Below are 20,385 nucleotides of genomic sequence, written 5' to 3' on the forward strand. Positions count from 1 at the left end.
TGCGACACAAACGCCTGCCGCGGAGATTTTCCTTGAACAGGGAAGCTGGTATTTTATTCGCGTAAAACGGATCTTTATCCGTGTAAAACAGATCCAAGGCAACGAAGCCTCGAGAGAGCGTCAATCTCTCCATAAATAATCATTGTTTGTGGCACGCAAGAAATATGAAGAGAAGTTCGAATCCTCACATTACAAAATAAAGGCCTCAGCCGAAGGTGCTCACACTCTCGTTATCCTGTCTTTGAGGCCAGATCTATTTGGCTTTTCACGGGCCTTTGTGTCCAGAAAGTCAGTGTGTAGTTCATCCTATCTTTCATTCCATCTCCGCACTGCCTGGACCTCCGGTCCCTACAGCAACCCCATGCAGCAATATCTCGAAGCTTTCTCCGTTTAAGGCATCAACCCGCCTGTACGCTTAACCCCCTTTCAGACATATCTCCCCAAACCACACCGACCACATTCCCTCAGCGTAGTCTTAGATCGCAACCCACCGTCACATTTTTTGGCGCCTCTAAAATTTTCCAAAGATCGGCGAACCAACCCTTAAATTTGCCCGCCCAACCAGAGATTGCATCATATTCACCCCAAAGGGTCTAGCCCACCAACGCTGAGCTGAATGCAACGGCTGGGGTCGAGACAAATGATGGGTTAACGTGGGTGAACTATGTTTAAAAGTCGAGCATTAAGCTTGTTGTCGAAAGGAGGCATATCGCAGTATTAAAGGTATATTGTTCCCATCCGAGACTTGGAAGATTTATAGGCTCTGTTGCTTTGTTGTCAAAATCGTTCTGCGTGATTGGCCAGATTTTTGGAATTTCTCTTTGCTTCCTTGAGGTTCGTCCAATGCTGCTTCCCGCTCAAACAGCCCAAGAAAGCAATATGGGTGCTTCAAAGCTTCCTATGAAAATACTAGTTTATCTTCTGTAATGGTAGGAGCCAATTTATTTGCTACGCTTTCCCCTATGAGCACCTGCTCTTTTCTTCTCTTCTCTTCTCTTCTGTTCTCTTCTTCTCTCTAGCATATTTCTTTGCTACAATTTCCCCTACGAGCGCTTGCTCTTTTCTTCTCCTATCCTCTCTTCTCTTCTCTCTAGCAGATTTATTTGCTACCCTTTCCCCTACGAGCATCTGCTCTTTTCTTCTCTTCTCTTATCTTTAGCAGATTTATTTGCTACACTTTCCCCTACGAGTACCTACTCTTTTCTTCTCTTCTCTCTCGACAGTCTAGCCAAATCATTTGAAATCGCACAAAAATCTCATAAATCACTCGGATCTGGAGTGTGGGAAAGATGGCGTTCAAGCAGCCCCCCCCCAAGAGATTGGTCATCTGTTGCGATGGTAAGGATGCAGCTTTGATGACCATGGGCCACTGCTGCGTTTCCAGCTCATCTTCCAGTCCCCTCCATCTCCATTTATATTTCGATACCATCTGACGCATGTACTAGGTACCTGGCTTAATTCCTCCTCGGGCAGCGTAGTTTCCCTCGACCCGCGAAAAACCATGGCCGTGGAGCTCACAGGGAAAGTCTCACTTCAGACGCCCTCGAATGTCACGAGGATTGGACGATGCATCGAGCCGTTGGATACTAGGGAGTAAGCATCGAAAGAATACAAATAACCCATATAAAGCTTGACTTACCCTGCACAGTCCTTCACGACCAATACAACAGATAACCTACTACCAAGCTGGTCTCGGATCCCGGAACCTTCAAGACAAGATACTCGGAGGCGCGGTTGGATATGGCCTCGCCGAACATATTCGCGAAGCATACCAATTCATCGCCATGAACTACGACACCCTAGCCTACGACGCCAACGGCGGTGGTGTCACTGGTGATGAGATCTATCTGATTGGATTCTCTCGTGGTGCATTTACGGCACGGTCAATCGCCTCGTTCATTAATGACGTGGGACTCTTAACGAAGATTGGGTTAGGGCATTTCTACCCTATATTCGCAGACTGGGAAAATCAACAAAAGAAGGACTGGAAGGTGCCGTTCAAATATGATCCGTTCGTCGGGCATGATAAGCCGGAGTATAGCCTATTTGATGTAGCTGGAAAGAAGAGGTACGTGGAAAAACTGGTGAAGTTGGGGATGACGACACCGAATGTAAAGATTAAGGCGGTTGCGGTATGGGATACTGTGGGTATGTTAACTCCCTTTCCCCTAAGTCGTTGGTAAAACATAATACCAACAAACACAGGCTCCCTTGGTCTCCCTCGCTTAGGGATTTTCAACACCCTACACCACGAATCTATCGACTATGCCTTCGTGGACACAGAAGTTCCTCCAGCTGTCACCCACGCCATCCACGCCATTTCCCTCGACGAAGACCGCAAGTCATTCATGCCCACCATCTGGGAGCTTCCCAACCCTGTACCCGGCCAATCTCTTAACCAAGTCTGGTTTGCCGGTTCGCACTCTGACGTCGGTGGCTCCTACGATGACACGAGGGCTGCAGATATCACTCTCGCTTGGATGATCAGCCAATTGGCAACCCTCGGCCTCAAATTTAACAAAGAAGTTATGAAAAAACAATTCTACAAGCCCATAGGGAATGAACCTGAGCTCCCGTGGAGTTGTGGCCCCCTCCATAATGAGTTCAAGGGAATGTATGTCCTTACGGACAAGCTTATTCGGTCGCCGATGTCGTACTTGCGCCATGACCACTATACCGGAGCGCCGAGGGTACCACATGAAGTTCTGGTCAACACGCAGGAGAAAGTGCATTCTTCGGTTCGTATCCGTTGGGGCCTGAGGGGGAAGAATTACGAAGGGAAAGATTATGTGAGTGCTGCGCTCAATGGCTGGACAGTTGAAGGAACGGCGACGGATGCTGCGGTTGATGAAGGAAATATAGATGCGAAGACGATCCGGGATGAACAGGCCGGGATTGTGTGGAAGAAAGGGGAGAAAATCATGAAAGAGGAGCTGCTTAGTGACTTGGAATGGGAGTTACTGAAGACAGTCAGACTGGGTGTTGGGATGAAGTTTGTGACGATTACTCCGTAGCGTCGATATATACGAGAGGGTTCGGTGTAAGTAGAGCTAGCTATACGCCGGCCTAGGTTATATGGGAGGTTTGGAACACGCTGTGGTGTCAGCGCAGTGGAAAAGGTATTTAGAGGCTGCTACATAGAAAGGCTGCAGACTTTGTATTCATACCGAAGCAAAGTTCAAATACTTTCGAAAAACCATGTATGTGCGAGTATGACGGTGCTTGTCTGTAAATTACGGAAAACATTGGCGCAGCCTTCGGATGCGATATTCTTCGGGCCGTCCTAACCTGTCTCATTCGTCTTTCTTATATTTATCTTGTCATGCATCATCCACGTTGTTGTTTGTTGTCTAAGGGATTGGTTTGGCGGAGAAGCCGTTCCTAAATTTTTGTATTGTGCTCATATAAAAGTGGAGCATGCTCCTAACGTGGTGCCTCCAGTCTGAAAGCGGTCTAGTCTCCTAACCGCAAACCCTCGATGGCGGACGAATCTCGCACGATTCATTCTCTTCATTATCTACTGTTTAAAATTTACTTCAACACATATTACGCGTTCGCTTTAAGATTGTCACGCGATGATAGGATGCCACCTTTATCACGGTAGGTGGCGAGCCGCAGTTGCCCCACCTTGATGCCGCATGACGTACAAAGGGTCAGAGCGAGTGTTCCGCATCCATGCGCGAAACCCTACATGGCAGCTCACAGGGCTGTCTCTCCAGCTTGACTAATTTGTATACAATTATTGAAGGCCCGATAACTCAGTATGCAAACATGATTCCTAAAACACCTTTTCATCACCTGACGCATATGGGTTGCGCTCGAATTCACACCCTACGATACCATGCCCACTGGAACTCAGTCCTAATCGCTCGGGACCTTAAAATGCGCCCTTCTACAGTCCAAGCATGCTTCCAGCAACCTAAAGTTATAGCCTCTAAACCTCTAGGCCGCCATTCCGGGCGTGATTCCTAGTCCTTCACTGGCTCGTTAAGTACGCCACATTTTCCTGCCTCCAACGATGTACCATCTAATGAGATAGCATGTAAGCTATAAATTAGAGCTGGTCATAATACTCCGGTAGAGGGGTTTGAAAGGAAGACTACTTGTAAAGAACAGAGACTGAGAAGCTTCTGCTCATACCAGAGAATATTGGAAATCTCCTGCCCTGGACTTGGATCAGTGTGAACTCCTGGAGTAGATCCAAGTTCGAGTTATATAGACTGACGAAGATTTATTCCGTCGTGGAGGAGGCAGGGGTTGCATCATCCAACGCGCTGAAGAGAAACACCTGCCTCACTGCTGTATCCCATAGTCCAAAGAATACTGCTGCATATTATCTGGGCCTGTATTACTTCTCACCAAGAAGGGCCCCTGGAGACCTGGGATTGACAACCTCGAGGAAAGTCCAGCTTACAGGCCTATATTTAATACTTTATCCCTATAGTCAATCAGTTCTAATGGAGCACAAGTTCTTTCGAGTCGGGATTGGCAATACTCTCCATCTCTATTATTCACTGTACATCTTGCCAAGTCTTTTCTCTTATTGGTTTAAAAAAGAGCCGGATTAATGTCTAATTGGCCTATAAAACTTTCCACCACTTTTGCAAATATTCTAGATTTTTAAGGCAAATAAATATTTTTTACTAGGTCTATTACTATATTCTAGGTGTTTTAATGCAATATTATAATGCCGTGTTCTGTTGTTGGTGGGCTAAAGTTTGCCCCTTTGTTACTGTTCACAGTTTTAAGGTGTCGCCAAGCCGGAATCGGTATGTCGGCGTCTGTCTTCCGAATGTCAAACCTGACTTTGCAACTGACCGACGCGGTGCTCCGTATGAACATTGTCGGCGGCACGGGAGATTTGTTCGTCTATATCGCTATTCTTCCTTTGTTATTGCTAAATTTTCCTCATCCAAGCTTCCGAAAAGGAAGGCTCATACCTGCTCGTATGTAAAATGGTGCGTCTTCTCACACAGCAAAGGGTGCAAGAGGACTCACCGTCAGTAAGCTGCCCGGCCCCTCTAGTGGTCAGCAAATCCACCTGATTTGAGCCCTATTAAGAATGTATAGAAGCTGCATAAATATTGAGCCTAGAAGCGCTTTCTAACGCCGAAAGGAGGCACTAGTTCAATATATTCAGAAGAAATGGGCCATTACTTAACTCGGGGATATTCAAAGTACACCACGAACATGTGACCGCGTTGTGATACAGTTATTTATCTAGGTTGTTGACATAGAGTATTTTAGAACATAGTTATGTCAGATCTCGTGAGACATCTCTGTGAGCTTCCACGCACGGATTTGCGCACAGACGCGTATGGCCTGCTCAGGTTACCACCTTGTATTTAGGGAGCTAAATCCCAACCAAACAACCCTTCAATATTACCGCACTTCAAATTCTCCCAATTCCCATTTAGCCTCAAATTGCGAAAACTCTCAGAATAACGACAATGAAAGCGTGGCAATTCAAAAGTGCAGCCGGAGGGCTCGAGAAGAACCTCTATCTTTCCGCCGGAGGAGTGCAGAAACCTAAACCTAAAGATAACGAAGTCCTCGTCGAAGTATACAGTATGGCGCTGAACCCTGCCGACTACAAAGTGCCGGAACTGGGTCTTATCGCAAAGACTATGGTGCCATCTCCATCGATACCTGGAATGGACTTTTGCGGTCGAATCGTTGAGGTTGGTAGCAAAGTAGAGAATTTGCATGTTGACGAGATGGTCTTCGGCGCTATGCAACCCGGAAACCTTGGACGCGGTTCTTTGGGTCAATTCATCGCAGTGTCCAAGGACATGTGCGCCGTGATGCCGGTAGGAATGCTTGCCAATGATTTCGCTGCGATAGGGTGCGCAGGTGCGACTGCCTACCAGAGCATCCAGCCAAAGGTCAAGGAGGGGGACAAGATCTTCATCAATGGTGGATCAGGGGGGACAGGTACCTGGGGTATCCAAATTGCAAAAGCTCTTGGCTGTCACGTGACGACATCCTGTTCGACCGCCAACGTGGAGCTCTGTAGAAGCTTAGGTGCTGACGAAGTCCTTGATTACAAAACTGTCGATATCGTGGAAGAGCTTGAAGGCAAGGGCCAGGTTTTCAGTCTCGTCATCGACAACGTTGGATCGCCATCGAACCTCTACAAGGTCTCGCACAAGTTCCTCTTGCCAAATGGCAGGTTTGTTCAAGTCGGCGTAGGCATGTCTTTCGGCTCTTTTCCTCAGCTCGTGAGCAATATGATACGCCCTGGGTTTCTTGGAGGCGGAAAGCGAAAATATGAGATGTTGATGGTGAAGCCGAAGGCGGAAGAGTTTGAACGGATGGCGACCTGGATGAAGGAGGGCAAAATCAAGGCGGTTATCGACACAGTTTTTGAATTCGATGATGCGCCGAAAGCATTCGAAAAATTGAAGACCGGAAGGGCGAAAGGCAAGATCATTGTGCATACCCAAGTCGACCGTTGAATTTGGCATCTCTTGGCACCAGTCTCAGGTTTGTGCGACAGACACAATTTCCATTTTACAGTCTATCAATTGCCTTTTCTTTTTTCACTCTGATTGGTTTCACAAGTTCAGCCTCGTTCCATAGTACTTTCATACCTGATTGCCGCCAAGAATGGACAATACAGCTGCCAAAGCAGGGCAGCGCCTGCCTAACCAGGATTGAGGCCCCTTCGGTTAATTTTTCTATTATGGAGACGCTCATGTCGGCCGTTCCAAGTGGAATATTCTCTCCTTGAATTAGTATTATCTTCTATTAAACAACTTGTTTTCATCTACTTTTCAACCTAGCGTACACCGTCGCTTTTTTCGTTTCTCGTATGACGGACATTTTCATGCAGTCTGAGAGCATGCAGTCAGACTAACACAGATTAACGTGTGAAACAGCGCCCTTGGGGCTGGTTGTGCTTCGTCAGCTCATTCAATCCTCCCTCCAATCCCATTCAGTCTCACCGCCACGGGTATCTCTTGCATCACTTTGATCAACAGAAGCGTATGAAACATTTTTATTGAACTCTCTTCCTATTGGACGGCCGGTTCCGCGTTTCCTATGCAATGTCACTGATGCCTGGTTTGAAGACCGGTGATGATGTGGTACAATGAGGGGCAAGAATGCATGGTTCCGAAATTGATTTTATATGAGAGAGGCAGAACCTCTACAGCCTGGACAACAAAGTGTGTTGCTAAACATTCCATCTTTCATTCGCAATGGTCACTTATCTCATCGTAGTAGTGTGTTTGGTCTTGGTGGCTCAGGCGAATTGGGATGGGAACTTAAACTACAAGTCTCCATCTCGGAGACATCCGTCTCTCGGAATCGATGTACCTAAAGTGGTAAAGAGGAGTTTTGAGCCTCGAGCATGGGATCCAGCGCAGCTGAACTTTACGCATGGAGTTGCGTCAGGCGATCCTTATCCTGATTCAGTTGTTCTTTGGACGCGTATTTCGCCAACAATGGGTAACGATAAGTCAAATGTGACGGTTGAAGGGAACGTTCCTCTGTATAGCCATGATACGGAGACCTACATCAAATCCTCCACGAATCCTGTCTGCGTTGAATATCAGATCGGCTCCGACAAAAACTTGGCCATCGTTGTTGACAGGGGCACAGCGTACACCACTTCGGATATTGACTACACTGTCAAGGTAAGGATATTTTAGATTAGCGCAGAGTACAAAAACTAATATACGGTAGGTCGAAGCGAAGAAACTCACACCATTTACTCAGTACTACTACCAGTTCACTGTCTGCGGTTCGAGCAACAAGAGTCCACTTGGTCGAACGAAAACAGCTCCAGCGGTAAATGATGACATCTCAAATATCGGGCTCGCTGTCTATTCTTGCAGCAACTACCGTAGGATCCCAACGTCTCTGACAAATCTGGGTTATAGTAATTGTTTCGATAGCAAATGGGTATTTCAACGCTTATGGCAATGCTGCGCGAAAAGACAAGGTTGACTACGTGGTTAGTCAGCCCACTCCCACTTTGGATAATTCTCTAGCTCACTAGAATACCGATTCACCTGGGGGACTACATCTATGAGAGCGGTAAGGGCACGCTGGGCAAAGACCCAAGAGCTACGAATCCGAAAGGGGAGATTTTCACTCTCTATGGTGACTTTTCGCTCCTGTTTCACCTATCCATGCTAACACAAAATGTAGATTATCGAACCAGAATCGCCCAATGTCCGTACTCTGTCCACTGTCTGCGTTATTGTACTCACTCTCAATTCTAGACCGAACGGATCTCGACCTCCTTCTTTCGCACCGTCAATTCCCCTGGATCCCCGTATGGGACGACCATGGCAAGTCCTCCGCACTCCTCATCCCCTCTCTTTAACACCTTCCATTATAGAAGTCTCGAATAACGGCTACCGTGATGGCTCAAGTAACCTCAATAATACCGAAGATTCCTTCCTCAAGCACGGTGGAGTTTCCGTCGACCAACGCAAAATGAATGCCGTTCGCGCCTATTTCGAATGGATGCCGATCAGGCAAGTCGATATGGACGATAATTTGCGCATCTGGCGGAATTTTCAGATGGGCAAGCTGTTCGATTTGGTGATGCTAGATACACGGAATTATGACCGGAGTATTACGACGCTCGGGTGGAATGACCAGTATGTGGAGGAGTTGAGGGATGATGCAGGGAGAACGTTGATGGGGTCGAGGCAAGAGAATTGGTTTTTTGGGCAGCTGACGAAGAGCAATAACAGAGGCGCTGTGTGGAGAATTGTTGGGAATCAGATTATCTTTTCGAGAATTAATGGGTCGTCGGTGAGGCCGGGGAGCGGGGTGAATGCGGATCAGTGGGATGTAGGTATCAAGCTTTCTCTGACTACGCCAACATTTGACACTCTTATGACACTTTGTCTCCCTCTCTCTCGCTCTCGCTCTCCCTCTTTCCTCCCCTTTTCGCCCCCCTCCCACTCTCTTCCAGGATACATATATACCTATCGAGCTGAGATAAGCATGAACGACTGATGTATGCGAAAACCAGGGCTACACTGCCTCCCGCAACCGCACACTCTCCCACCTCTACACCAACAAAATCCCCAACACCATCATGCTCTCAGGCGACAGCCACGCAAACTGGGTCTCCGACCTCGTATGGCTAGACACCAAACCGTACGATCCAGTCACAGGAGCTGGATCCGTAGGCGTGGAATTCGCCGGCACTGCCGTATCGTCCACCGGTTTCGGCGGCGGCGGCACCATTGCAAGCGCGAATAAGAAATCTACCGGATTGATTAGGGACAACAAAGAGTTGCAGTGGAGTGAGGGATATTACCGAGGATACTACGAGCTGCACATCTCATCTAGTTCACTTACCGCGAATTACTACGGTACGTTGTCTTCTTAATAAGCCTTGGGGAAGGAAGCAGCTCCTGGAGAGGCTTAGCAATACTATACTGTACTAATCTGCTCTGATGAACTCAGGATGTCCAACCGTGGCAACCCGGAATCCGTTCGAAATTAGCCTTGCAAATTTCACAGTGAAGGCGGGGGATAATTGCCTGCTGCGCTCAGTTGCGAATGGAAGTGTAGAGTCTGGGGCATTGCAGAAGGGGAGTGTGAAGCAGACGAATTTGACGCTGGATACGGAGACGGGAATGTGGAATATTACGCGGTTTGAACAGATGTTTATTCAATATTGAAGGAAGGTTCCAGCACGTGTTTTAGGGGGAAAGTATTGGGTAGAGTCACGATGGGATTTCGGCGTGCGGACAAAAGATTTTCAGACACATACATGGTGTATCTGGGCGCTGTCTGAGGGGACGCCCCAAACCCCCATTTACGATTGTAATCTTCCTTCTAAGAAGTTTTGTTTACGCAATCTCATACACTAATTTCACTGCACTAACCTTCCCATCCTTCAAATCCTTTAACCCTTGAATAACCCCGTCCAATCCCCCCTCCCTCACCTCCGCCGGATGGGCCTTGATCCTCCCGCTATTAACAAGCTCTTCGGCAATCCTCCAGAACTTCACTGCAAACTCAAAATCCTCTAGCTTTGCGGGGAATCTATCGCTAAAGCGTTCTCCAAGCGCGCTGTATGCCACCGTAAGGCTATTCTTTACATCGTCTCGGGGTAGCTTGCCAGCGTTCAGGCCCAGGGCTGAGTAATGCCCACCGTTGGAGCTGATGGCCTCACAGCAGATTTCTGGAGAGCCCTGATCGGTGATACAGTCGAGTACGAGGGCTAGTTTGTTGTTGGTCGCGTCGTGGATCTTGGCGCCAACACCCGGCTCGCGGTAGTCGAAGACGTGATCAGCACCCAGATTACGTAGGAGGTCGAGGTTGTGTGGAGATGCGGTTGCGAAGACTTCACAGCCGGAAAGCTTGGCGAATTGAATGGCCAAGGTGCCAGTTGCAGTGCTGGCGCCGTAGATCAAGATTGGAGTTGGGGAGGAGACTTTGGCGGGGGGAAAAGGGAGACCTAGGGATTGGTATAGTGCTTGAGCTACCGTCGTGATGCCGACACCTAGAGTTGCGGCGTCTGTGTAGGAGATGTTGTCGGCGAGACGCATTTGGAGATCTCCTTTTGCAGTGATGTGTTCAGCGAATGCCCCATCGTTATGGTTGTCAGGGTTGGCTGTAGTGAGGGATAGTTAAAAAAGAGCATGTATTTAACATTTCAATTTATATCTTACCCCCTCGAGCAAACCCAGCAATACGGTCTCCCGGCTTGAAAGGCGTGGTGACGTGTTTTCCCACAGCCTCGACAATCCCAGAATAGTCACATCCGGCAATTGCGCCTGGACAATTACGGTAATCGATTGCCTTCCAATCAGTCGGGTTCAGGGCAACTGCTTTAGTCTTGACGAGAATATAATCATCGCGAAGCTTGGGGAGAGGCACATCCTCTCTGATTTCAGCGACGCCTTCAGATTTGTGGACGACAGCTCTTTGGGTCGACATTGCTACATGCAAGGCTCGGGATAGCAAATTATATGGTTTGAAATGTCGACAAGTAGCAAATTGGATGGATTGCATGAGGACTAAGTATATTCAAGTGAGAATTGAACCTGTACTCTCCCCCCGCTCCCTTCTGATGACAAATGCAACTCATTACAAATTAAGACGCGGAGCCCCGTATAACCGGTGGAAGTCCGCCGGAGATCTTTCGGGCCTTACAGAGGGTGCGAGAGAGGGGAAGATATGTTTCTGATGCATGTGGGCGTGATGAGCGTGAGGGAAAGCGAACTGGGAAGCTTGGAGAGCAGTGAGGTGGGAAGTGCACAACATCGGGGGCTGTTTACATTGGGCTGTTGGCAAGCAGGGATGCAGGCGCTTGTGAATAATTTTGCCGAGATTGAGCCGCGACTGGAGCTTCATTCACGACTCCTCCACGTCCCCTTCACCTCAACTCCCGCACTCTCATACCCCGTTTCACTGAACTCCCTAGCCCATTTGGTCTGCTAAATATCTCCTCCACATACAGCGCCCAACTTACGATGGCACAACAACCTCCCGCTGCACCGGAAGATGAGCTAATCAATGGCTCATTCTTTCCCCTCCCCCCTCCCTTCTACAAGCACTTCACACCCGAGAACCAGCAGCGACTCAAGGAATTCAAGGAAACCGCTGGAATTTACAATACCCAAGCATCAACGCCGCACCTGTCCGCCGAGCAACTAGTCAAATTACCGCCTGAACTCCGCTTCCTCGTCCCGCCAGAACCGCCCGCCGACGACGAGAAATACCGCGTATTTGGTGGGGAAGTCCAGGCAAGCGCTACCCTAGGTTGTGGCCACAGCTCGCATATATGCTAATGAATTGTCCAGCTCAACCAATCCTCCCCAAAGCTCTCAGACTGGGGTTATGAACAACTCTACCCCTCCCCCCCCACCCCAACTCCTGGGGAAGACCCCTCAGTGCAGTCTGAGTGGAGTCTCAACCGCGCCGAATACCTTCAACGACTCATACGGTCTGCCCTCTTGAAATTCCTTGAGCTTCTTGGCATCATGTCGACAGATCCTGTCAAATGGCGGGACGCGATGGGCGATCTGGGGACATTGGCTGCGAACATGCACGCGCTGATCAACGAATATCGAGACCACCAGATGCGGGAAACGCTGATAATTATGATGGAAGAGCAGCTGGAGAGAAAGAGGGCTGAGGTGGAAGGCGTGAGGAAGATGAAGCACAAGGTCGAGGAGGCATTGCTTGGGTTTGCCAAGAATGCACCAAGGAAGATGGAAAGTGCAACGGAGCATCTCGATCCGTCTTCACCGGAGGAGAAGAGGAAGGAGAGCCAGCGGCATATGTGGCAGGCCATGGACGAGATACTGGGGCATTGAATAGTGCCAGATCCCAAAACCTCCTCCCTCTCCAATATCAAAGTAAACCATTGTCACATGCAACGGGGTTCCAAGGATGCGCCAGCTCTCACATGGAAGCAAACAGAGAATACGCGTTTAGCACCACTAGGTCGAAGCCCATTTCGATTAGCTTCCAGCGGCGCAAGTAGTTGTCTCACATCCAAGTCTTGTGTAACGTGGCGTTCTCATGCGGACGCCAAGCTATCCAGCCGCACCTGACCATTGTTCGCTTTTGGCTGTCAAGCGACCGCCATATATTACTTCTTGCTGCCTGGGGTTTTTTTTTCGTTCATCTTTTTGATATACATATGATCAGCCCTGGACGTCTTTCTAGCTTTGTTCTCAAGATCGCCAACCCTATTTTTCCTACCTGCCTAATCATCGACATGGCGACTCCTAAACCATCCAAACGCCTAGTTGTTTTCTGCGATGGCACGTGGTGTGGCCGAGAAACCGGAACCCAGAGCAACATCCGCATACTAGCCGACATGGTCGGCAACATCGACTTCAGCCCTCGTCCCGACGAAGACCCAAATACCATTGCCACGCGAGTCCACCCAATTCACGCGTTTCAAAACTACGTAACCGCAGGATACCAAGAAGGCATCGGTCTGAACAAAACCTTCCTGGAATACATCTGGGATGGCACGACCGCTTCCACCATCGCAGAAGAATGCACGGCGGTGTACAAATTCATCGTAGATAACTTTACACCTGACCACGAAATCTGGATATTCGGATTAAGTCGAGGCGCATACACAGCGCGCTGCGTCGCAGGCATGATCAACAATTGCGGCATTATCAAAGCCCCCAGACACCACCCACAACAACCCAGTCTCACGGAACACGACATCTCAACTCTATGCTACGAAGTCTACCGTACCTACAGAAGCCCCCTCACCATCGACCACCCCCAATCCTCCAAATGTACTGAATTCCGCAGAAACCCCACATCGGTATGGCAGACCCCCCGTCCGATCAAATTCCTGGGTCTCTTCGATACCGTCGGGGGTCTCGGAATCCCGCATCTTAACGCGGGCACTGGGTTCGACTGGCCGGATTTCTATGACCAAAAGGTCAGCTCTGTAGTTCAGCATGTATACCACGCAGTCTGCCTCCATGACCGTCTTTGGATCTTCCAGCCGTGTCTGGCTTTCGAAGGGGATGGTGAGGTGAGAGCAGAGGTTCATCAGGTGTGGTTCCCAGGCTGCCACTATGATGTCGGCCGCCAGACTTTCCGGTTTGTGCGCCAAGCGCCGCAGAACCAAATAGAGCGGATCGTAGGCGCATTACCGGATCGGCTAGCGAAGACTATTTATCCGAATCATGTACTTGCGGACTGTGTGTTGAGGTGGATGTTGGAATCTGTTCTTACGCATGATACTCAGAATCTCGTTATCCCGGGTCTTAAAAATGAGATCCAGGCGCTTGGCCAACGCATCGTGTCTGCGTCTTCTCCCAGATATCTAGGGGAGGGAGGCGCAAAGGCAGGGCCAACAGGCAGCGGCGACGTCTACGGTAACGTCCTAGAATACGCACCCGCTGGCAGCGTGTTTAGGCTGCTCAGTAAATTCGGGTCGCAGGCCGTTGAATTGCTGAACCACACGTGGCCGAACCTTGGGGATAATATTCAGGATCTGCTGGGTATTAAAACGATATTGAGGATTCTGACGGCGACGAAGGATCGGAGGATTCCAGGGGGTCCGGAGGGAAAGGCAGCGGTTTATAGGTATAAGGAGAGTGAGAGTGTGGTGGTTGACGGTGTGGTGAGGAGATTCAGTGTTGAGAGACAGGCGCGGATAGGGGAGAGGAATGAAAAGGGAGAGATGAGGTATCCGAGTCGGACGTACGAGAGCTGGGGGCTTTGGGGGAGGGTATTTGGGTAAGGTATGGCAAATTATAGTTTAAGGCAAGGGAGGAGAGCGATTAGGGGTAGATCACGGGGTGGTACGGGGTAAGGGAAGAGCTGACAATGCGAGAAATATAACAGGTTATTCGTTCAATCCCTCTCTCCTTTCCATCATAGTCACCAAAAGGCTAATGTTGCTCCGACACTTCCCTCAACCAAGTATCATCATCCACCCGAACAAATGCCTGCTCCCTATCCTCGCTTATCTTTCCTTTGAGCGTCCAAATCGACAATGGGTTATCTACAGCGTGGCCAACAGTACATAGTACGTTACGTTTAAGCTTTTCTCTGCCAGTAACTTCTTAATTTAGTAGTACTTTTATACGTAAGCAGTGAATTAATTAGCAAGTACATAACATAACAGTAACTTCTTAAAATCCTTATACTTTTGTACTTTTTACAAGAAGTTTTGTTAGTCTAGGTTAAAATTATTCTAAAAGAAGCTTTTTAGCCTAGATAAAGTCCCCTAGAGTAGTTAATTTACTCTTTATAGCCCTATAACATAACTAGTTTTTTTAGAGCTGTAGAGCCTTAATTATACAACCTGCTAAGTAGTTTTTATTAATTATAACTGTTCTCCTGCCTTTAGAGAAGGCTCTCTTACAGTTGTAGCTTATTAAGAGTATACAGAGGAAATTAAAGGTAATTTTAAAAAGTGTAAAGTAGAAGTAACAACTAACTTTAAGCTACTAAGTAAAAGGTAATTAAAACAGTAGAGATCCCTCCTTAGCTATAAAAAGGTCTTTAATGTAGCTGTTATAGTATTATTAAAGCTCTATTATTTTCTGCTGTTTTTTATATAACTTTAAGCCTATAAGAAGGCTTATGTTAACAAAAAGAGTTTACTTATAGCCTTTATTATAATACTTGCTACTAAGGAGCTTGCGCTAGTAAAGTTATAGATTTTCTTCTTTTTTATTACTTTTTATCTTTTTATTAATATAGTCTTAAAAAACTACCTTTATTAAAGCCTTAGCTTACTTATGCTACGCTAAGTGCTTACGCTAGTAGTCTTTAAACTAAATAAGTTATAATTAGAGGTTAAAAATAGTTGCAACAGCGCAGTATAATATAGGCAGATTTATAATAATCTTTTTCTAGTATAAGGTTAGCTTTTAGATTCTAAACACAACACTATTTTTAAGGTAGTAATTATTACTTTTACTCTTAAGCTTCTTCTCTATCTTTATAAGCTTTATATATAGGTGCTAGAGGTTAACTATAGTTATCTAGATAGAGCTGTACTTGCTATTACCTTTAAGTCTTTTTATTATAAAGTAAAAGAACTAGAGAAACTTAATAAAATAATTAACCTCTTTTTACTTTTCTTTAAAGATAGTTTTATAAAGGGTAGCAGCTATTAACATATTAGCACCTTATTATTTACATAGAAACTTGCTAATAGGCTCTTTTAACTTATAGTAACATAAAAGCATAAGATATATGCTGTGCTAGCGTACTCTACTGTCCTAGATAAGATTAAGGGTGCTAAAACTTTAAAAAAAATTATTAGCTAAAAGTAAAGCCTAAAAAGTTATAAAAGCTAATTATTATTTATAAGATGCTAGCACTGTGTTAACAAAGTTATGCAACTTGCCTACAACACTTTACTATTAGTATAGCTTAAATTAATTATTTAGAGCAGCTTAAGCTAGAGCTTTTTTAAAGGTAGAGACTTTCTAGCTATATATAACTACTTTAACAATAATTTAAATTATATAGCTAGCGCAGTAGATACAGTGTTTAGTAGTAAAAAGCAAGTAAAGCTTTTTAGCTAAAGTTATAATAGTCTCTATGTTATTATTTAACGCATTATTAGTAATGTAGTAATAGAATTTAAACATAATTTTATAGTTTTTAAGCACCTTAATAATCTCTAGCGCTTAATTCCCTCTAGTGTAGTCTTTATATAGATTGTTAAAGCTAATAAAGAGGTCTTTATGCTAGTAGTTAGTATTTGTGTAGAGGATGTTAGTGTTGTAGTTTTAATTTTCACGCTAACACAGCTAGGCTAAGGTTTTACTAGTACATACTAAAAAAATAAGCTACTACCCCTAGGCAGGATAAGTAGTTTAAAGAAGTCTATATATTAATGCTTAGCGTAATTTTACTATAAGCTAATCTTAGTATTATTTAAATCTCCTACTTCTAGCGCACTAGACTGTTCTAGATATAGGTTAAAAGCGTAGTGTAGAAAGATAGTATAGCGTTAAGAAGGTTAGTGCAGTTCTAAGTAAGTACTTTATAAGTTTTAGCTAAAAATGCGTTTCTAAAAGTTTAATCTTAAAAAATAACCTAGTTTATTACTGCAGCTTAAAAAGCTTTCTTTTACTAAGCTTTATAAAAAATAATTCTTATAGATCTAGCTACTTTTATTATAGCTTTAAAAAGATTAGCAGGAAGCCTTAAGCTGTTAAGTAGAAGATCTTTACTAGCATTAATTTTATGCTTCTTCTAAAGATAAGAGATAATATAATTATAACTACTAATAATTTTTGCAGCTTTGTGTTGCCCTTAAAGGTAACATCTTTTGCAAAGCTACACTTTAAAAACAGTGCTGTTGTTATCCTTATACACTAAATCCCTCTTATAACGCTAGACCTAGGAGACAGGATAATTGCTACAGAGTTAACTTTTATGCTTTACTTAATAGCTAAGTCTTTCTAGCACTAGCTTTTTCTTTTCTAGCTAAATGTTGTCCTACTCTATTATAAAAAAGGCTCTAGAGTTAAAGTGCACGTCTACTAGAAAATTATAAAAGGATACATCTTTACCTAGGGCTAGAGTTAGAGTTAAGGGCACTAACAACTCTAAAAAAGCTAACTTTAATTTAGCAAGATAATAAAAGCTAGTGTAATAAAGCACCTTAGCTTATTAAAACAACTTTAATAAGCAAAAGAATTAGAATAAGGCTATACACTTACTATAATAAAGGAATTAAGACATCTAGCTTATTATAATAATTAATAAAATAAGAAGCTTTTCTAGGGCAAAAGTTAACTATTTTTATAAGGGGCTACTTAGCACACTAATTAGGCTACTATGCTATAAAACGCAGAGTTTTATCTAATTATTACTTTAAAACGCAACCTTAAACAAAGCTCTTAACACAATAGCTAATAGGGTCTAAAAACAGGAGGGAAATCTCCTAAAATATGACCTCTCTGACCTATACTACAGTACGTACTTAGCAATTTACTGTACAAAAGTTACGTCTCACATTTTAACTACTTTTGTACGCCTCACGTGATTACTACGTTCACGTAGTTACGTTACGTACTACGGACTGTTGGCCACGCTGGTTATCTATGTATCGGATGCAATACCAAGGTACTCAGTAGTCCTCTCTACATCAGCATGAGCGTCGCGGTAGGAATTATCCAGCACATATATCCGCTTCGCATCTTGCCTTTTCGCTAAATCAGGACATAGTGGGATTTTTCCAACCAAACTACCCTTGGGCTTTGGCACGCTCAACTTCATCCAAGGAGTCGATAGTAACAGGGGGTTTAGGAGAATGAAGGATCTCGACCCTTCATCGCTGTAGCTCTGGAACGAGGTGAGGATGGCGAAGGATAGCCATAATGAGCTCTGGACAGGTGGATACAAGGTAGGGAGCAACACGAAGATATTCCGCTAGTGAATTAGTGTGGTCTTTGGGGTCCTGCTTTTGGTATTCAAGAGCTTCCGTATATTTTAATTTAAAGGGGAACCGACTGTTTCAAAAACTAGCATTATGGTTCCGGAGAATGGAGCGGCTGAGATGAAGGCGTTACAGACAGAGCGAGATGCGTGGTAACAGTATCTTTAGACCGAGCAGGCAAGGCCTAATTCATTGTAGGAACAATGGGACGCCCTGGATGGCTGGGGGCTGGACTCAAACGCCAGACATGGTGGTCGCTTTTTTGACAGAGCTGACAAAAGCGAATTCCATGCAAACGCAGTAGGATCAGCTGGGTAGTTGGAGGCTAGGCCCCAATCGCGTTACGTTATATCAAAGTTGCGCAAATAAACAAAGAGAGTAAGTACTTATTTACTACGGCAGCACTCTTAGCACCAGCGATAAAACCACAAGAGAAATAGCGGTAGAGGCAGGTTGGCCTCAGGGGAAGATAGGATTGCCGTTTCCGCTTGGATTAGGGGATCTCTCATACTGAACTGAGACCGGCGAGCTTTCGGTGGAGCGGAAGACCACCACACCTTTGAAAGACAAGTTAACACGACCCTAACCGTGACTAAGAAGGACGTCCGCAATATTATAGCGGGTAGGTTTGGGTGGTACTTTATATAAGCCAGAGTGAAGTGAGCTCTCGGTAGTGAATTATATGTCCACCTGCTCTACGTCTCGGAGTCCGTCCATTACACCATGGGGGATTTCATAAGAACAGCAATGAACGAGTGAACGACTTTACTGAATTTAGCAGCAAGATTTCGTTATTTTTATACGCAGCGACTTTGTTCTGGCATTGCTCGGCCAGTTTTCCAGTGTTGCGAGAGTGAAGGTTTCGTGAGCAATACTACAGTTGGCGATTCAATTGTATTGCGCTAATGAACAACAATGAACTGGTGAAAGATTCTTCTGCGCTTCAGTTGCAGTACTTCCTTATTTCTGTTTGCAACCGCACAGTCGTCAATTCCGGAGAACTCGTGGCAGCGCTTGATTAATAGTCTAGCATTGAATAAATGAAAGGCTCTCGAAGTGAGCGTTTGCAATGGTAATAGCCTCAAAGAGATATAATGAAGCAGCTAGATAGTTTCGCCTCAGATCAGTGAGATGATCTGCGTAGACGTGCCTGGCTTTGACCGTATCAGGAGGGGTTCATCTCTTCCTCCTTCTTACTCTACTTATCCCGCCATTAGTCCCAACAGCTATGTCGCAGACTGCGTCAGTACCGTCTTAAAAGAGAAGCTTCACATTGTCTGCCTCTTCTAAATATCCATAGTCACTTAGCATGTCGGTCATCCAGCCTTACGGAGAATACAGCTAGTCAGCGTCTAGTGCAGGGCACAAACTGTTTTGAGAACCGCTCCGTTGAGAGTAGAAAATGGCGCGATTGGCTACCTGAACTTCGCGTTAGATTTAAATTAGTTCGTTCTTCAACAACCGCGCATAGGTATATTTAGTTAGTCGTGTTGTGTCTAAGATCCTTCAGTTACTGTTGAGCGTTACAGAATCCCACAACACTGATCTTCTTGCTAAGCATATCCCTATCCTTCATTACATTAATCTCCAGTCTGCCTAGCATTAGCAAATGGGTAGCCCACCGTCCCACCACCCCCACCAGCTCCACCTCACTCCAAGAAGTAAAACCCAAAGCCTTCCAAAGCCCTTGAATCCCCCCTTCCTCCAATCACTGTAGTCTCTACTTCCCATTCACCTTCCCTCCCTTTAACTTCTCCACTAACCGCTCTATATCCAACGCACCCGCCGCATCATCTTCATCCCTAACCATTAGCGACCTTTCATCCACCCCTTCCCCCAACTTCTCCATCCACACCTCGGGCACAAACTCCACGCCAAGCGGATTCTTCGCAAACGCCTCACTCTCCATAAACGCCGTCGCATCTGCCGGCTCCTCAAAGCCATCCACCTGGGTCTCAATCGTATTGCCATCGGGGTCCCTGTAATAAATACTCGTCGTAGGTCCATGATTCACGCATAGTGTCGGCTGCATACCGTGTTTCTTGCGCTGTTGATAAGCTGTGAGCAGGGATGTGAGAGATGGGAAGGTGAAGGCAATATGGTTCAACCCCGAGGATTTTTCGGATCTGGGGACGATTCCGGGGAGGGCGGCGAGCGCGATTCGGTGGTGTTCCTGGTCGTAGGTTAGGAAGGCGAGGTGGTCATTGGAGTAAACGGTATGGGCGCCTAGGAAGATTTCGTAGAAGGTTTGCATGACGCGGAGTTGGGCTGTTTGGAGCACGACGTGGGCGAGGTGAGCGGGGGGTGTGACGGCGGGTTTGTCGGGGAGGGAGCTGAAAGTGGGGATGGATGCCATGTTGTATTTTGTTTGCTTGACAATGTAATGTTTGGTGGTGGGTCCGTTTGCTTTTTGAGTTCGTCTGTAATGGCAAAGGAATATGTCTAGCATTTTAGACACCGACAGCGAGGCCTTTATACACCCCTTCTCTACCTCCATTGCTCTCACGCTTCCA

The 20,385-nt window shown here is 46.0% G+C and overlaps 9 protein-coding genes across 9 annotated transcripts; 6 read left to right on the plus strand and 3 right to left on the minus strand.

Moving 5' to 3' along the window:
• Positions 1-1,289: 1,289 nt before the first annotated feature.
• BDR25DRAFT_246524 (uncharacterized protein) lies at positions 1,290-3,014 on the plus strand (the record flags this gene model as incomplete). Its single annotated transcript, XM_033685930.1, has 4 exons — positions 1,290-1,338; positions 1,446-1,578; positions 1,649-2,148; positions 2,206-3,014. 4 exons carry the CDS (start codon positions 1,290-1,292, stop codon positions 3,012-3,014), a joined length of 1,491 nt encoding a protein of 496 aa, XP_033539927.1.
• A 2,306-nt stretch (positions 3,015-5,320) lies between these two features.
• On the plus strand, positions 5,321-6,795 carry BDR25DRAFT_116683 (NAD(P)-binding protein). Its single transcript, XM_033683646.1, has one exon. The coding sequence runs from the start codon at positions 5,451-5,453 to the stop codon at positions 6,456-6,458; it is 1,008 nt and encodes a 335-aa protein (XP_033539928.1). The 5' UTR covers positions 5,321-5,450; the 3' UTR covers positions 6,459-6,795.
• Positions 6,796-7,202: 407 nt separating this feature from the next.
• On the plus strand, positions 7,203-9,653 carry BDR25DRAFT_329916 (uncharacterized protein; the record flags this gene model as incomplete). The annotated part of the gene is made up of 9 exons (XM_033692486.1): positions 7,203-7,640; positions 7,690-7,849; positions 7,902-7,960; positions 7,998-8,109; positions 8,158-8,181; positions 8,232-8,300; positions 8,351-8,811; positions 8,996-9,341; positions 9,436-9,653. The coding sequence occupies 9 exons, from the start codon at positions 7,203-7,205 to the stop codon at positions 9,651-9,653; spliced, it is 1,887 nt and encodes a 628-aa protein (XP_033539929.1).
• A 139-nt stretch (positions 9,654-9,792) lies between these two features.
• Positions 9,793-10,980, minus strand: BDR25DRAFT_273693 (GroES-like protein). The gene is made up of 2 exons (XM_033687367.1): positions 10,650-10,980; positions 9,793-10,591 (listed from the first exon to the last, which is right to left on the minus strand). The coding sequence occupies exons 1-2, from the start codon at positions 10,915-10,917 to the stop codon at positions 9,825-9,827; spliced, it is 1,035 nt and encodes a 344-aa protein (XP_033539930.1). The 5' UTR covers positions 10,918-10,980; the 3' UTR covers positions 9,793-9,824.
• A 395-nt stretch (positions 10,981-11,375) lies between these two features.
• BDR25DRAFT_307980 (uncharacterized protein) lies at positions 11,376-12,347 on the plus strand. Its single transcript, XM_033690941.1, has 2 exons — positions 11,376-11,726; positions 11,784-12,347. Exons 1-2 carry the CDS (start codon positions 11,454-11,456, stop codon positions 12,297-12,299), a joined length of 789 nt encoding a protein of 262 aa, XP_033539931.1. The 5' UTR covers positions 11,376-11,453; the 3' UTR covers positions 12,300-12,347.
• Positions 12,348-12,718: 371 nt separating this feature from the next.
• BDR25DRAFT_175050 (peptidoglycan binding domain-containing protein) lies at positions 12,719-14,011 on the plus strand (the record flags this gene model as incomplete). The annotated part of the gene is made up of 1 exon (XM_033684165.1): positions 12,719-14,011. A coding segment is annotated over one exon (1,293 nt), but the record flags the coding sequence as incomplete, so codon positions are not given.
• A 3,524-nt stretch (positions 14,012-17,535) lies between these two features.
• BDR25DRAFT_363176 (uncharacterized protein) lies at positions 17,536-18,696 on the minus strand (the record flags this gene model as incomplete). The annotated part of the gene is made up of 9 exons (XM_033696703.1): positions 17,536-17,820; positions 17,852-17,893; positions 17,947-18,034; positions 18,075-18,105; positions 18,149-18,197; positions 18,278-18,330; positions 18,384-18,567; positions 18,595-18,635; positions 18,684-18,696. 9 exons carry the CDS (start codon positions 18,694-18,696, stop codon positions 17,536-17,538), a joined length of 786 nt encoding a protein of 261 aa, XP_033539933.1.
• Positions 18,697-18,777: 81 nt separating this feature from the next.
• On the plus strand, positions 18,778-19,563 carry BDR25DRAFT_363177 (uncharacterized protein; the record flags this gene model as incomplete). Its single annotated transcript, XM_033696704.1, has 7 exons — positions 18,778-18,876; positions 18,952-18,998; positions 19,042-19,147; positions 19,173-19,187; positions 19,222-19,302; positions 19,344-19,462; positions 19,515-19,563. 7 exons carry the CDS (start codon positions 18,778-18,780, stop codon positions 19,561-19,563), a joined length of 516 nt encoding a protein of 171 aa, XP_033539934.1.
• BDR25DRAFT_307981 (glyoxalase bleomycin resistance protein dioxygenase) lies at positions 19,527-20,297 on the minus strand. Its single transcript, XM_033690942.1, has one exon. It carries the CDS (start codon positions 20,226-20,228, stop codon positions 19,593-19,595), a length of 636 nt encoding a protein of 211 aa, XP_033539935.1. The 5' UTR covers positions 20,229-20,297; the 3' UTR covers positions 19,527-19,592.
• Between the last annotated feature and the right edge of the window lie 88 nt (positions 20,298-20,385).

Source organism: Lindgomyces ingoldianus (genome assembly GCF_010093535.1).
Source record: "Lindgomyces ingoldianus strain ATCC 200398 unplaced genomic scaffold BDR25scaffold_63, whole genome shotgun sequence".
NCBI classification, from domain to species: domain Eukaryota; kingdom Fungi; phylum Ascomycota; class Dothideomycetes; order Pleosporales; family Lindgomycetaceae; genus Lindgomyces; species Lindgomyces ingoldianus.

Coding starts and splice junctions, on each gene's coding strand:
- BDR25DRAFT_307981 (XM_033690942.1), bottom strand. CDS start 20,228: ATGGCATCCATCCCCACTTTCAGCTCCCTCCCCGACAAACCCGCCGTC.
- BDR25DRAFT_116683 (XM_033683646.1), top strand. CDS start 5,451: ATGAAAGCGTGGCAATTCAAAAGTGCAGCCGGAGGGCTCGAGAAGAAC.
- BDR25DRAFT_273693 (XM_033687367.1), bottom strand. CDS start 10,917: ATGTCGACCCAAAGAGCTGTCGTCCACAAATCTGAAGGCGTCGCTGAA. Junction 10,592..10,649: donor TGCTGGGTTTGCTCGAGGGG/GTAAGATATAAA, acceptor CCCTCACTACAG/CCAACCCTGACAACCATAAC.
- BDR25DRAFT_307980 (XM_033690941.1), top strand. CDS start 11,454: ATGGCACAACAACCTCCCGCTGCACCGGAAGATGAGCTAATCAATGGC. Junction 11,727..11,783: donor TATTTGGTGGGGAAGTCCAG/GCAAGCGCTACC, acceptor TGAATTGTCCAG/CTCAACCAATCCTCCCCAAA.